Genomic DNA, 15,406 nt, shown 5'->3' with positions numbered 1-15,406 from the left:
ACGAACCTGTGGATTCGTCTTCTGAAATGGCTGCTATGAAGGCGGAGATCCTTAGGATGAAATTGCAGATGCGTATGGATGAAAGAAGGTAAGAGTGACAGTGATTTGTGCAGTGTCCCCAGTGCAGTGGAGGGGCGTCTGATCGGCTCCGCATTGCTCCTAGGCCTAGACCTCTTCCAAACTCCCAGGACCAGTGGAGGAGGAATGTCGACAGCCGCAAGGGAGGATGAGAGCATCCCCAACGGTCAGGCGTCCCTTCGGCAGATCCTGTTGTTGCGTCCCAGGCTGCCTTGGATCGCCATAGAAAAGGCATCCTGAGGAAGTGTTTCTCTTCTTCTGACTTCGTCCTCACCGAGGCGTGGTTGGAGTTCGGCTGAGGAGTCGCGCCCTCTGAAGAGACTTGGAAGGCTCCCAGAGGAGAAGCAGTGGATTCGAGCCCTGAGCGCTTCCCGGAGGATTCTCCTGTTTCAAGAAGAGAGTCGAAGATCCCCTCCTCCTTCTTCAGTAGTTCAAGGAGTCCATGAAGCAGATTTTGGTTGGTCTCCAGGAACAGTTGTCAGCTCTTGTGGGATCTTTATCAAAGAGCTCTTCTCGTAGGAAGGATGATTTTCTTCCCGATTAAGTCAAGAGTTCTAGCAAGCGTCTTCTTGAAGCGTTCTTCTCCTGTCAAGCGCCCTTCCAGCAGCAAACTTGTTTCTTCAAGGCGCTCTTCTCCAAGCTGGTAGCGTTTCTGCCAGGCGCTCATCATCAGGGAAGCGCCTCTCCTTCCAGGCGCTCTTCTCCTCACAGACGCTCTTTCCTGATAGTCTCCTCTGGTAGGACAGGCGCTCTTCTTCTCGGCGCCTCTTCGTCTCCGATAAGCTCCCTCCTTCCAGCAAGCACCGCTCTCCTACCAGGCGTTCTTCTGGTAATAGGCGCCCCTCTCCCTGGCAGGCTCTTCTGGACAAGCCCCCTCTCTGTCAGGCGCCAGTCTGGCAGCAAGGGCTCCTCTTCTGGCAGCTGCTTCTTCTGATGGACAGGAGTGCTTCTCCGGATCCAGTGGACAAAAGGCCTTCTCCTGATAGGCGCTCTTCTTCTTTCAATGCCTTCCTCTCCGTTCTGCTCCTTTGGCCTGAAGTTATCAGAGGATGAATCCCCTAAAGACATCAAGGATTTCAGATTATAAAAGGTTGGCTTCTTTACTAGTTCAGGAGTTTGGAGACTCTCCTCAGCCATGCTGCCCCTCCTTCTCCTGGTTCAATGGGATCTACTAAACCAAGCTTCGAAATCTTCCTCTTTTGTTAAGATGCGCCCTACGATCTCCATGAAGAAAGCTTTTAAAGGTTTCGGAGAGTGGATGCAGTCGAAAGAAGGATGCAGGCAAGACTGTTTTCTCTTTTTCCTCCTTCTAGGCTTTTGGGAAAGTCTGGAATTTGGTACGAGACCAAGGGAGCCTATGGGGTTAGGGTCTCCCCTCATCTGCTGGCTCAGATTTTTGTCTCTGGTAGACTCCTCCAGGAGGCTTTCTCTCCCTTCGGCAAAGGCTTCTTGGGGAATGTGTGAACTGGACCATCTCCTCAAGGGCCTTTTTAGAGTTTTGGAAGTATTCAGTTTTATGGATTGGTCTCTTGGGGCTTTGGCCAGGAGGAGTCTTGGGACCCCAAATTCTCAGTATGGATGACCTTGTTAGTGTGTTGTCTTGCCTGGACAAAGCTGGGAGGGACGGATCCTCGGAATCGCTGCCTTGTTCGAGCTGGCCTGCTTAAGAAGAGGTCAGTATTCAGCTCCTTCCTCACTCAAATCCGTGTCTCCTTCCAGAGGTCTTCTCTTCTATTTGCTCCTCTATCTAGTCCATCTTTTCCCCAAGAAACTGTTAAGGAGATTTCTTGCTCCTTGTCGGAGAAAGGCGACCCAGGATCTTCTGGCTCAGTCGTCCAAGAGAATGAGACCTGCTGTTCCCTATTGCCAAGAAGGAGAAGATTCCCCTTTCAGGAGCCCTTTCAAGGGGGTCCTTCATCCAGGTCCACATTCAGGAAGCGAAGACCAGAGAGAAGAGGAAGGTCTTCCTCCCTTCCAGGAAGTCCAATATGAAGTGAAAATCAAGTACTCCAGACAACAGTGGGTGCCAGACTACTGAGATTTGCCGAAGTCTGGGCACAGAGAGGGGGCGGACGACTGGTTCCTCTCTATTTTAAGGAAAGGTTATCTCATCCCCTTCAGGAGAGTCCTCCCTTGACAACAACTCCAAGGAGTTATCAGCCAGATACAAGGATCCTGTCAAGAACCAGGCCCTTCTTCAAGCGGTGGAACAAATGCTGGAAAAGTCTGCCATAGAACCGGTTCAAGATCTCCATTCCCCGGGGGTTTTACAATCGGCTTTTTTCTGGTGCCAAAATCTTCGGGGTGGAGGCCGGTTCTGGATGTGAGCGCCCTGAACTTCTTTCGTTATCAAGAAGAAGTTCAACGTGGAGACGACCTCTTCAGTTCTTTCTGCTCTTCGTCAGGGAGATTGGATGGTCTCCCTGGACCTTCAGGATGCTTATTTCCACATTCCCATTCATCCCTCTTCAAGGAAATTCCTAAGGTTCATGGTGATTCAGGGAAGAACCTTTCAATTCAGGGCCCTGTGCTTGGACTTTCCACAGCCCCCAAGTGTTCACGGGCATTTTAAGGAATGTGGCTCACTGGTTACATCTAGAGGGGGGTGAGGATCTCGATGTATCTCGACGACTGGCTGATTCGGCCAATTCAAAGGAGAGTTGTCTGGAGGACCTTGTCTATCACTTTAAACCTGACCCAGTCCCTAGGACTGTTAGTAAACCTAGAGAAGTTCCAGGTGATTCCTCAGCAGAGCATTGTTTATCTGGGGATTCAGATGGATTCTTGGGGTTTTCTAGTTTTTCCATCCCTGGAAAGAAGAGAACGCTGCCTGGAGAAGTTGACAGTCTTTCTAGGAAAGAACATTGTTCAGCGAGGAATGGATGAGTCTGCTGGGGACCATTTCCTTGGAAGAGTTCTTCAAGGCTTCACCTCAGACCCCTTCAATTCTACCTGAAAGAGATGGGATCAGAAGTCTCAGGACTTAGCAGCGTCGTTCCAGATTTCATCTCTGTAAAGGAGGATCTCCGTTGGTGGTTGGACCCTCACAAATTAAACTGAGGATTGCCTCTTCAGTTACCGAGCCCTCACCTAGTGTTGTTCTCAGACGCCTCAGAGTCGGGATGGGGAGCAACACTCAGCTCAAGAGAAGTGTCAGGCACCTGGAAGGGAGAACAGGTGAGCTGGCACATCAACAAGAAAGAACTGTCAGCCATTCATATAGCTCTCATCCAGTTCAAGCCACTAGTCACAGGGATCAGTGATTCAAGTGAACTCGGACAACACTACAGCCCTGGCTTATATCAGGAAACAGGGAGGAACACATTCCTTCTCCCTGTACAAACAGCAAGGACGTTGCTGTTGTGGGCGGAGGAGAGAAAGATCAGACTCCTCACCAGATTTGTTCAAGGAGAAAGGAATGTGAGGGCGGATCTACTCAGCAGAAAAGATCAAGTCCTTCCCACGGAGTGGATTCTCCACTCAGAAGTTTGCAAAAAGCTGTGGAGCCTTTGGGGAAGACCGAATATCGACCTCTTTGCAACCCACTGGAACGCAAGTTTGGAAAACTACTGCTCCCCGATCTCGGATCCAAGGGCAGTTGCCATAGACGGTCTGCTCCTAGAATGGTCCGGGATAGATGGGTATGCTTTTCCCCATTCAAGATCTTGGGAGAAGTAATAAGAAAGTTCGGTTCTTCAAAGGCACCAAACTGACCCTGATCGCCCCTTTTTGGCCAGCTCAAGATTGGTTCACAGAGGTACTGGAATGGATGGTGGACTTTCCCAGATCGCTGCCACACAGGAATGATCTTCTCAAACAGCCCCACTTCGACAGATTCCACAAGAATCTCTCCCGCTCTCAATCTGACTGCCTTCAGACTGTCGAAGGACTGGTCAGAGCGAAGGGATTTTCGCGCAAGGCTGCAAAGGCTATTGCCAGAGCCAGGAGAACCTCAACCTTGCGCCTCTACCAGTCGAAGTGGGAGGTTTTTAGAAGATGGAGCAAGACTCAGAAGATATCCTCTTCCAGTACCTCTGTGAATGGCATTGCTGACTTCCTTCTCTATCTGAGGAGCAGTGCAACCTGGCCTGTACCTACAATCAAAGGTTACAGGAGTATGCTGGCTTCAGTATTCAGACACAGAGGTCTGAATATCTCTGAAGATAAAGACCTTCACGACCTCATAAGGTCTTTTGAAACGTCAAAATAAGACCCTGAGACCTCCCAGTTGGAATTTGGATGTAGTTTTAAAATTCCTAATGTCCAAAAATTTGAACCTCCTCAAAAAGCTTCCTTCAGGGATCTGACCAGGAAATCACTGTTTCTCTTTGCTCTTGCTTCTGCTAAGAGAATAAGCGAACTACAAGCCTTAGAAGGTTCTGTTGGGTTTAAGAAAGACTCTGCAATATGCTCCTTCAAACCCTTCTTCTTAGCAAAGAATGAGAACCCTTCTAAACCATGGCCAAGAAGCTTTGAAGTTAAAGGTCTCTCGTCTTTGACAGGGCAAGAGTTGGAGAGGACTCTGTGTCCTGTTAGGAGCCTCAAATTCTACCTTGATAAAAAGAAACAGCTGGGAGGTACAGTCGAAAGTCTCTGGTGCTCAGTCAGGGATCCTACTAGACCAATCTCTAAAAATGCCCAGGCTTTTTTTCATTAAGGATATCATCAAAGAAGCGCATCTGTCTTGTGAAGATAAGCACCTTTTCAGCTCCTTAGAGTGAAAGCACATGAAGTGAGAGCCATTCACGACATCTTTGGCTTTTCACAAGTCGTTGTCTCTCCAGTCTCTTATAGACTCTACTTACTGGAGGTGTAATTCAACTGTTTGCATCTCATTATTTAAGGGATGTTCGAGTTACATATGATAAGTGCTTCTCTCTAGGACCGTACGTATCTTCGGATTCGGTGCTGGGACAGGGAGCTGAATCTAATCCTTTATAGTTTAGCTATTTTGGTTGTTTTTAATGTTTTGTGATGTGTGTTTTTATGGTTGTTTGGAAGAGGGTGTTGGAGTAAAGCCCCCTTTCATCTCGTATCACTAACAAGGTTAGGCTTGGTCAGGTGGTCGGGATTGGTTGTTATGCTCCTTGTTGATTTTTATTGACCCTAGCTCTGTCATGTAAGAGGATAGCCCCCATTGATATGATTCAGGTAAAGGCTCTGTCATGTAAGTGGGTCAGCCCCATTGACACGATCCATAATAGGCTTTGTCATGTAAGTGGGTCATCCCCATTGACACGATCCAGAAGGGCTGTCAGTCATAGGTCACATCCTCACTGAAGCTCTTGAGGCAAGCAGACTCATAGACAGTATCCATGAAGTCTTCTGCCCAATCAGGTAAGAACCATGGTTTTTGTTTATCCTACAACATATGTTGTTTCCCATTTTTAGTTATTAGCTGTCTCTTGCCCTCCTTCAAGGGTGCCAATCAGCTAAGTATATATCTGACGGGTAAGTTGCATGTACAAAAATTATATTTTTATGATAAAATAAAGTTTTGTACATACTTACCCGGCAAATATATACGATGAATGGCCCGCCCAGCCTCCCCTCAGGAGACAGGTGGAAGAGAAAATCTGATTAGAAAACGGGAATGGTTCCTATTCCCGCCACCCAGCGGCGGGAAAGGTAGATCACCTGACCTACCTGTTGCGTGTGCCGCGAGATTTGGAATTCTGTCGGGAACGTCAGAGACTATAGCTAAGTATATATCTGCCGGGTAAGTATGTACAAAACTTTATTTTATCATAAAAATATCATTTTTCATTTTCACAGTCTGCTATGTATAAATTGCTTCATTCATATGCCCACTACCTATACCACACACTTGTTTGCTTTTTTGCAACTACTGATACATGTACCTCTCCAAAACCCCATACGTACCCTATCAGTTTATACAGTTCCTTCACACCAGGCAGCTTATCATACACATTCTTATAGATAACATTTACACCATAACCTTTATCAATTTAGGCACTTATTTCTACCCCTCAGATGCCATCTTAATGCTTAAACTCTTGTTTACATTGTTCATCAGACTCATACTTACAATTCTCTAATACTTACAACAGTTCCCTCTCTCACATTCTTTACATTTACACTTAAACCACTGAGGCTGAGGGTTCGCCCAAATGAACCCTTGTCATACTCCATTTCCCTAATTTTGCTGTCCATTTGCCCCATTCACACCTGGGCTCAGAAACAGTTTTCTAAATACTTCTGCCACATGGCCTACTCACATGTTGTACACTTACCATACGCTTAATACACATCAGGGCAAAATGGTCAGTTCAACTGTAATTTCCACAGACACCTACAGTCCTTTCCAATTCACTTACTCTTGCTGTATGCCGTATCCTTCCACACTTAAGAAGTTTTACTGTTCCTTCTTTACAATTTTTCACCTGTTCCTTACTTGACCACATGCAAAACAAATGCGTACTGCCCATGCATATTCATTTTTTTAATAACCTTCCCTTTCACACCTGTAGCATTTTTCTTCTTACACTTTCTATTTTCATGCCACAAGGCACGTTCATTTGATTTTTCCTTTCCTTATACATTCCATTCATAACCTATGTTTCCATTCCCATCCTGCCTCGTTCTACCACTCTCATACTTCTAGCATTCCTACGATCCCTAATTGCTCCATAGTCATTTAATCCTCTCAGAAACTTATTCTTCAATTATACTGAATGCCTTACTATTGAATCACAATACATCCCTCATTCACTCCTTTCTGTCATTCTTCCATTCTTCCTACATATGCTTTATTTTATTCCTTTTATCCATCATACCTTCAAATTCAAATCTTCCATCAACTCCAATACATCATTTTATTTCAGCCTCTCAATCTTCTAACACATCCTTATACTTCTAGTTCACAGAGTCAGCCACATGATCCAGAACTGTAGCCAGAACCTTTTTTGCTATCATGTTATTATCTTTTATATCTTGATCCCATATTTCCTTCCTATTTGCACATCTTCACATTTATTTTTCCATTTGTATCTAATTCCCTTCTTCACTTGCTTTACCTGTTCTGCTTCCCTACACTCATAATTGTCATATAAAAATCTAACAGCCTATCCTCCAAAAACTCTTCCAATCCTTGTAGCTGCTGATGGTTTTTCACCATACTTTTCTGTATAATATCTTTCATACTCTAAATAATTCAGTTATATCCCTCTCTCGATATGTAATAGTTCCCAATCTTTGGCACTTCCCTAAGTAATATATTCCTACGTGCCCCTCTCACTCCAACATCACTTGAACTCCGTGTCTCCATATCACTTTCCTCTCTCTTTTCAGAAGTGAACCCACCCTCACTCAATGTCATATACTGTATGTACAATGAATCGTGACTTTCATTCAGCTTGTACAATGATTCCATCTTCTTAGCTTTATTTGTCTTCTTACTTTCTCTATCCTCCTACCTTTTGCATCCTTTCTCTTCCCATGAGTTGCTTTCATGTCATCATATCCCCTCTTCTCTAGGGTCAGTTTTGTCTTATCTACTCCTGCCCCTTGTATATCCTCACTCTTACTAATTCTTAATTTGTATTGATCATTGATTCTACCTTCTCTCCATCTTCTTTTCCATTTTTATATCTGTTACCTTTACCTGTTCCACAACAGATTCCTTTGTTTTCCTCATCATTCTTTTCAGTGTCTATTTTCCTCTTTTCAGTGTCTCATTTTCCTCTCAACCATTTGTTCTCTGCTTCTACCTTCCTGAAGTACTTCCTGGTCTGCTCCAATTCCTTCTGCAATTGCAATGCTTCCATCTTATTTAACTTGCTTTTCATCAAATTCAGAATATATTGTACTACACCAATACTGTACCACTACATCCCAACTACTTTCTGCTCATCAAATAATATCCCCAACTGCAGATCTACCACTAGCTACTGTCAACCTCTCTCCTCCTGCTTTTTCTTACTCTAACATCCCTACAAAATTCCCCTACCCCATGTTGGGCGCCAAGATATGTTGTAGATTTAAGGAGCTGTTCTAAGTGGCAGACTACTGTCAGTGAGGGTTTTGTTATTAATGAACTTGATTTTTGCAAAATGCAAAATGCAAAACAAAAAAAAACAAGCCTTACACAACAGCATTAATCAAAAAACTATTTATGTCACGCAGATTAGACAATCAAATTTTGTAAGAGTACCTTCTTCATTTTTCAGTCCAACCCATCAATTCTTCCTGAACCTAAGTGCCTTAACTTAAGTAGCATATACACTAAGAAATTATAATATAAATTGGTTTATTTTTTATAGTTATACTCTTTTACAATGCTCATTTTACAAAACCACAAGAAGAAAAATTGACAATTTCTGTCACAGCAGAGATTTGATACATAGAAAACAAACAATTCACTGTATAATCTGTATTGACCTTAGACGTTCTCATGTCTACGACTTCAAACAGCAAATAAAAGAAGACAAACAGACAGTCTCAATAATAGGTATTTTTGAAAGAAAACACTACAGTACATATAAACAATCACCCTAAAAAATAAGATTCAGTTCACAGTATGTCTTCAGGCAACAGGAAATTCTCTTCAGAAACCAATTATTTTTACCTTAACAAGTATGTAGCCATTTGGTGGACACAATTTTCACATCAAAAAGTTTGAATGTGGAGGGTATAATTTTGACCAATTGATTTACTGTATATATATTATTTGTGTGACAACATAGCTTATTCTATCACAAATGACTTCTTCACAGTCAAGACCATTGAAACTAAAATGAAACATACATAAGAAAATTATACTGTACAATCACTCAAAAAAGTTTTACAACATACTTCAAAACTTTTTGGACAACAGCTTATAATAACGTCATCTGGCGCTATTTGGCAACTCAGTTGTAAGCGCATAAAACGACTGAACACTACAGTAGTGGTTGGTCCGAGAAATTACCTGCAGTTTCCCATAAACAGGGCTTTTTCTGATACTGCTTACTGTTGTCATACTTTACTTAATTAAAGGATGGTACTATAATACTTCAGGGTCTTCGCTCTTCTTATGTTTTAATATTTTCATCTCCAACTGCCATCACTATCGTTGTGTTATCTCCTTCATATGTGTGAACTATGTTAGGCCTACGACTGTTTTAAGTTGAACTATTAGTCTTATTAATTAACATCAACAAATGACTTTTGTAAAGATTTGCTCCACATTATTATTAATCAAATTTTTGAATGACTAATCCTATGTACAGTATATTGTGAACTAGTGCAACTTAATATAAAATATACTGAACTAGACTAACAGATTTCATGTCTATTTTTGTAATACATAGAATATAATTGCACACACATACACATATATATATATATATATATATATATATATATATATATATATATATATATATATATATATATATATATATATATATATATATATATATACAGTATATATATATAGTATATATATATAATGCCGTTATCGTGTGTAATTTCTCATTTCTTTCATTGCTACTAAGGCCTATAATTTTGATGCCATTATGAAGTTAACTGAATATATATATAACGCATATTTTTGTATTTCTTATTATCTAAGTTTCTAATGAATTAAAATTAGAAAGACGTTCAACATTAATTTAGTTAATGCTAAATGCCAGCAATGAAGAAAGAAAAGTAAGTATAGCTTAGTTTTACCAGACCACTGAGCTGATTAACAGCTCTCCTAGGGCTGGCCCGAAGGATTACACTTATTTTACGTGGCTAGAACCAACAACTTAGCAACTTAATACAAAATTGTGGAATCCGAGATGGCGAAAATGAATTTCTATCACCAGAAATAAATTCCTCTAACTCTTCATCAGCGGGCGCAAAGAACTCCGGCCCATCAATGAAGGTCTGAAGCTCAACCAACTTCGGCCAACAAAGGCTGAAAAAGACTACCATGCTCATCAGTGGAGAATGTCTCCTCATAAAAGATGACTCTTAAAAAGTCATCGGCAACTGGATTATATTATAACACAAACCCTATTAGCCTCTATTCTTTGTTTCGCTGATGTGAAGTGTTTTTGGCAGGAGTATGATGAAATAATATCTTGGTCCCATGTAGCCTGTTACGGATGGTTTTGAGCCACAACTTGAAGGAAAGCGTTGTTCTCCCTTTATAGCAACACCGGTTGTCAGGGGAGTTAGAGCTCCTTCAGTGATCATCCGATGATGATCTTTAACAGTAGTACAACAATGGGGTCGTCCTCCACTTTTTACAATGAATTTATCATATTTCCTCGTTCTCTCTGTTGTTTTATCCCTCTATACATGGTTGTTTTATTTACACTAAGCTGTCGAGCAATATCTACTACAGTAGAGACATTAGTCTTATGCAAGCTAATGATTGTGGTGCAACTGAATCTGTTGCCCATCTTATCAGTGCAAGTGACGAGACAGTTTAGTTTAACTTTCCTGCCCAAATGTGGGGTCACACGATAACATACGACGTTATGAGATTTTTTCTTTTTTGTTTTTGACAACAACAGTGGTTGAATTCTTTCTTTCTTTATTTATATATAATTTCATTGATGATTTTTCAACATTATTTTATTAGTCAATAAGCTTTTATCTGGATTCGAAATATAGTTTCTTCTTTGACTCTTTTGCCCAATCATCTGAAGTGAAATTTTTCAAAATGTTTCGTCATTTTTCGTAATATGAATTTTTCACTCACCATTCTTTTTAATATTGTTAACCGTATGATTAATAACCAAAATCAAATAAGAAAATTACATTTCATTTCATAAATATCATAAGAACAAATTACTGCTAGGTGAAAGAAAACTTCTGGAACATGTTGCAAAAACATTTTTGATTGACTGTACATATGATAAGAAGGATAAACTGTATTTCAGTATATACAACCTAATCAGTATAATGCCATTATTACTTCTCAACAGCTTCCATCTTTTTGTTTCATCTTTTAAGTGTACTGTGTGTTATATTCAGTCCTGAATAATTTTTTTAGCACAATTTTCATGTTTGTGGGTAGGCTAAGATTTTGTGGTTTAAAGGTTTCTTGGTAATATTTGCTGCTTGTTTTGGAGGTTTTTAAAAATATTTATGACTACCTGTTTGCCTCTATTTTAGGCAAAGACTACCTGATAGAAGCTATGAAGTACCACCTTCTGAAAGGGGAACAGAAAGCACAGTTCAAATCCCCAAGAACCAAACCTCGACAGCCTGTTGGTTTACCAAAGGTAAGAAATTATTTTTGTATTAATGCTCATTAGATTACAAAGATATGTTTTCTATTTTGTAAAAAGTGAATGCATTTCTGAATTTCTTTAATTTTTAAATCTTTTGTGTGTATGTGACTCCATACAGTATTTGGTCAGCTCTTCAAACTTCCAACATAGAAATCAGTGGTTTTTACTTTTGTACAGTAGTTGAAATATTAGCATGAAAACACATCAAGGTTGCATACGGTTTCAGGGGACTTAAGAGCAAAGGTGACATCTTGAAATGTGCCAATCCATGTTATTTCACTTAAGTAGCTTAAGCTATGGCTTGCGGGAGACAGCTCAGATTATTTTTTATTTAAAAACATCATATGCATAGGTTTATTTATCAGTAGAGAATATAGCATTTATTCATTAAATGTAACTTTCTACTGTTTCTATGAATGAAAACTTCTTATTTCATAGAAAGCAAGCAAGTGTAAGGAACTGGTATTTTTAGAAGAATAATGCTGAAGGAAAAATTTGATATTGTATACTCCAAGGGTTAAGAGTAGGAAAGAATAGTAGGTTGAAGAAGAGTAAGGTCATATTCCAAAGAAAGGGATGAGAGCATCTACAGTCAAACCTTGACTTAAGAGTGAACCAACATACAAGTTTTCCGAGATACAGGCCAGCGCACTTGCAATTTTTTGCTTTAAGAAGCGAGCCGAGGTTTGAGCTGCGAGCCTGGGAGACGCCATGTCCCAATGCGTCTGCTATTGCCAGCACCGAGCTGCCCGAGCCATGCGATCTCATTCAATTCATATGATTACCTGGCCGTGCGAGCATCACCGCAGCATCTCATAGCATTTCTCGCTTTGTTTTCTCGCTTTGTCCATGTATTTTGGAACATTTCATAGTTTTCACCATGGGTCCTAAGAAAGTGAGTGCCAAGACCAGTGCTGAGTAGAAGAAAAGGCTGATTACCTTAGATATGAAGCATAAAATCATAGAAAACCACAATCAAGGTGTGCATGTTATGGGCTTAAGTTTGGCAATAAAAGTGTAGCATAGTAAGTTAAATTTAGCAGTGTAGCATAAGTGTGTAGTGAGTAAGTTAAGTTAGCGATAGAGCAAAACATGAAAAAACCTCCTCTGCAAATCTTCTGCCTCCCACCACCACACTCTCTACCCACTGAGACACTCACTAGCCTTCTCGTCTCGCTGCTCCACCTCTGCCAGTGTTTGGATGTGATCTTCAAGCTAAAGTACACTTGATAAAACCAGTTTGTTTCTTTATAGTCACATTTATTATGTATTATTTTTTTTTCTACATTATATGTTATTTGTAAAGTACATTTTTCTTATGTAAAAACACAACAACAAAAACTGGTGTGCATTTTGGGACCTGGAACAGATTAATGGTGTTTCCATTCATTTTAATTGGGGAAATTCAGTTTGATCTACAAGCAAATTGAGTTACAAGCTTGATCACGGAACGAATTAAACTCATATGTCAAGGTACCACTGTATGCATGACTTACCACCACCTTCACCACCACTCACCCATAACTGCTTGGTGGTTTTTGACACTTAGCCTACTCATTGAAAATAATTAATTTTTCTTTTCATTATTTTCCTTCTCTGTTGTAATAATGAAAATGGGAAAGTGCTATACTGTAATGAACTTTTAAGTGATGTAGAAAAGTTTTCTTTCTTTGTAGTATTAAGTATGAGAGCATTCAATTTGTTCATTCTTTCTGTATCAACAGTATTATTTCTGTGCAATACCTTGTAAAGTAAAGTCAGTGTGTTGAGTAATAAAAGAGAGTAAGTGTCGAATGTAACGGACAAGTGAACAGGGACCGGTTTTACACTAAAATATTAATGACAGCATATTGAAAAGTGTTATCTTTGTCAAAGCTTGCAATGAAATAACAATAAATAACAAGAATGGGAGAAAAGAATGAGTTAGATTTTTACATAAAGAAGGGTTGGGTTACTGATAGGTGAGTGGATGGAATCCTGCCACCATAACTACCATGTCACCAGATTTCAACGACTCAACCAGCTCTTGTTGAAAATGTATCCATATTAAAGACTTCAGGTGTTTATGTCCAGGAAAAATGAAAATTATCTTCAAAATTTATCTCTTCACCTCTCGCTAACATCAGTACCTTAATAATGGTTTGTCAGTTTTTAATGGCCTGTGTGACCAAAATTTGGCAGATTGAAGTACATTGCTAAATGCAGGATTTGATTCTAGATAAAAATCAGTTTTTAAAATCTCTGATTTATATTGAAACTTAGATATCATGTATTTAAAATGAAACTGCTTTATTAACACCCCACAATTTTTTAACTCTTGTGTCCTTCAGGTATTATTGGTTGTTGGAGGTCAAGCTCCTAAAGCCATTCGCAGTGTGGAATGCTATGATTTCAAAGATGAAAGATGGTTCCCAGTTGCGGAAATGCCTACTAGGAGGTGCAGGTTTGTACTTACACATTGTGTGCATGCTTGGCTTCCCTATAACAGACTACATTTTATAAGAAATCTTTTGGCTCTATGAATAAGCATTATCTAGTACTGAAGGTACCATCATAGTGATCATTGCCAAATTGATACTTTGTATTTACTTAGCTGATTTGTGATATGTATGAGAGGGTATACAGTCCGCTATGGGCTGACTTTATAGAATTATTTTGGAAAATCAGTTGTTTGCCGAAGTGATGGTAAATCAGACATATTTTCCCAAAGATAACCATAGTACAGTAAAATCTCTGAATAACTACCTAAAACTGCCTGAGGCTTAGTTATTTTGTGGAAAAGCTTATTTAGCAAATTTATAAATCTTTTTTCCACCAGTGACATTTAGTCATGAATTTCACCTCTCACATCTCACTTAAGAAAATAGTAAAAAGCAAATGGTGAGGTGACAGAGTAAAGCTGCCCAAAAGCATTGGCAGGATTTAATTCAAAAATATTATATCTGATTTTGTCGTCAGGTATTATATTTTTGTAAAACTTTATATACAGTCGACCCCTGGTAATGACGGGATGCATACCATAACCCCAAGAATAGCTCAAATCCGCGAATACTTAAACCCCTCTAAAAATGTGTATAACTGCCTATTTTGATAGTTCAAAACACCAAAAAACCCTCTAAAAATGCTTATACCTGAGTATTTTAATAGTTTTATCACAAAAATGCATTTATTCACAAAAATGATATGAAAATACAGTAATTTGTGAATATTTCTCTGTGAAAAACACTGCGAATAGGCGAATTTTCCACAGATAATGTGTACAGTATATATATGTTCCAGAGAAATCTGCGAATAGGCGGAAGCCCTCTGTATTGTTATTATATTTTTTAGGTGAAAATTACCCGCTGTCATTAGTTTTGAACCTTATTTTTGTCAGTACAAGGTTTGTCTGAATTGGTTAGGGAACCAGTCCAATGGGACAAATTAACATAGACAGTTTAATTAATAATAATGTCTGTAGTGAGTTATACTGATGTTATGTCGACTCAGGTGATTGTTTAACCAATCTCTCCATCTTTTGCTCATTCAAAATCCTTGTCTGCTAGCCTATTCCTCTTTCTCCGTTGAAACACACTTGGCTTATATTTTTCTTTTGCTCAGCTGACTAGTGTGGACTCAGCTGAGTCGCTTCCGAATGCGTCTCCCTGTCTCCCTTTCATCAAGTCGCGGATGCGATGCAGGTACTCAGCTGCTGTCGCCTCCCATCACCTGCTGTCACCCTCTGGCAGAAGAAGTTTGAATCAGAGGAATCTCCTTCGGTTTGGTCAGCATTTGCTAGAGCATTGCACTTTGCTGTATCCTCATTTAGTTGAGGAAAGAGGCCACATAGGGAATAGGTCTTGGTCGTCTTCGAGTATATTGGTGCCCTTTAAGTATTTGGAGAAAAAGTACCCAAGCTATCTCTGTCAATTAGAGCTCTTTTTGTCAGTTTTGTCAAACTTTGGCACCCAAAGCTCCCTTTATGTCTTCGGGGGCTTGTCTTCTGGTTTTTTATGAAGTCACGGAGCACCACCTCTTGTGATACAGGCACTTGAACTGTCTTTGGTTGAAGATTCGGCTTTCTTAATCTCTTTTCTGTGAAGACACGAACTTGAGAC

At 40.1% G+C, this 15,406-nt stretch overlaps 1 protein-coding gene across 1 annotated transcript in view; it reads left to right on the top strand.

The window, feature by feature from the left end:
• Nucleotides 1–15,406, top strand: part of kel (kelch protein) — a 91,987-nt gene that overhangs the window by 32,795 nt on the left and 43,786 nt on the right. Inside the window, exons 6-7 of the mRNA XM_067120875.1 lie at nt 11,191–11,300; nt 13,640–13,752. Coding sequence (XP_066976976.1) covers nt 11,191–11,300; nt 13,640–13,752 — 223 coding nt within the window. The remainder of the gene's footprint in view (nt 1–11,190; nt 11,301–13,639; nt 13,753–15,406) is intronic.

Source organism: Macrobrachium rosenbergii, chromosome 2, assembly GCF_040412425.1.
Source record: "Macrobrachium rosenbergii isolate ZJJX-2024 chromosome 2, ASM4041242v1, whole genome shotgun sequence".
In the NCBI taxonomy this organism is placed as follows: domain Eukaryota; kingdom Metazoa; phylum Arthropoda; class Malacostraca; order Decapoda; family Palaemonidae; genus Macrobrachium; species Macrobrachium rosenbergii.
This window is presented reverse-complemented; position numbering and strand designations above follow the sequence as displayed.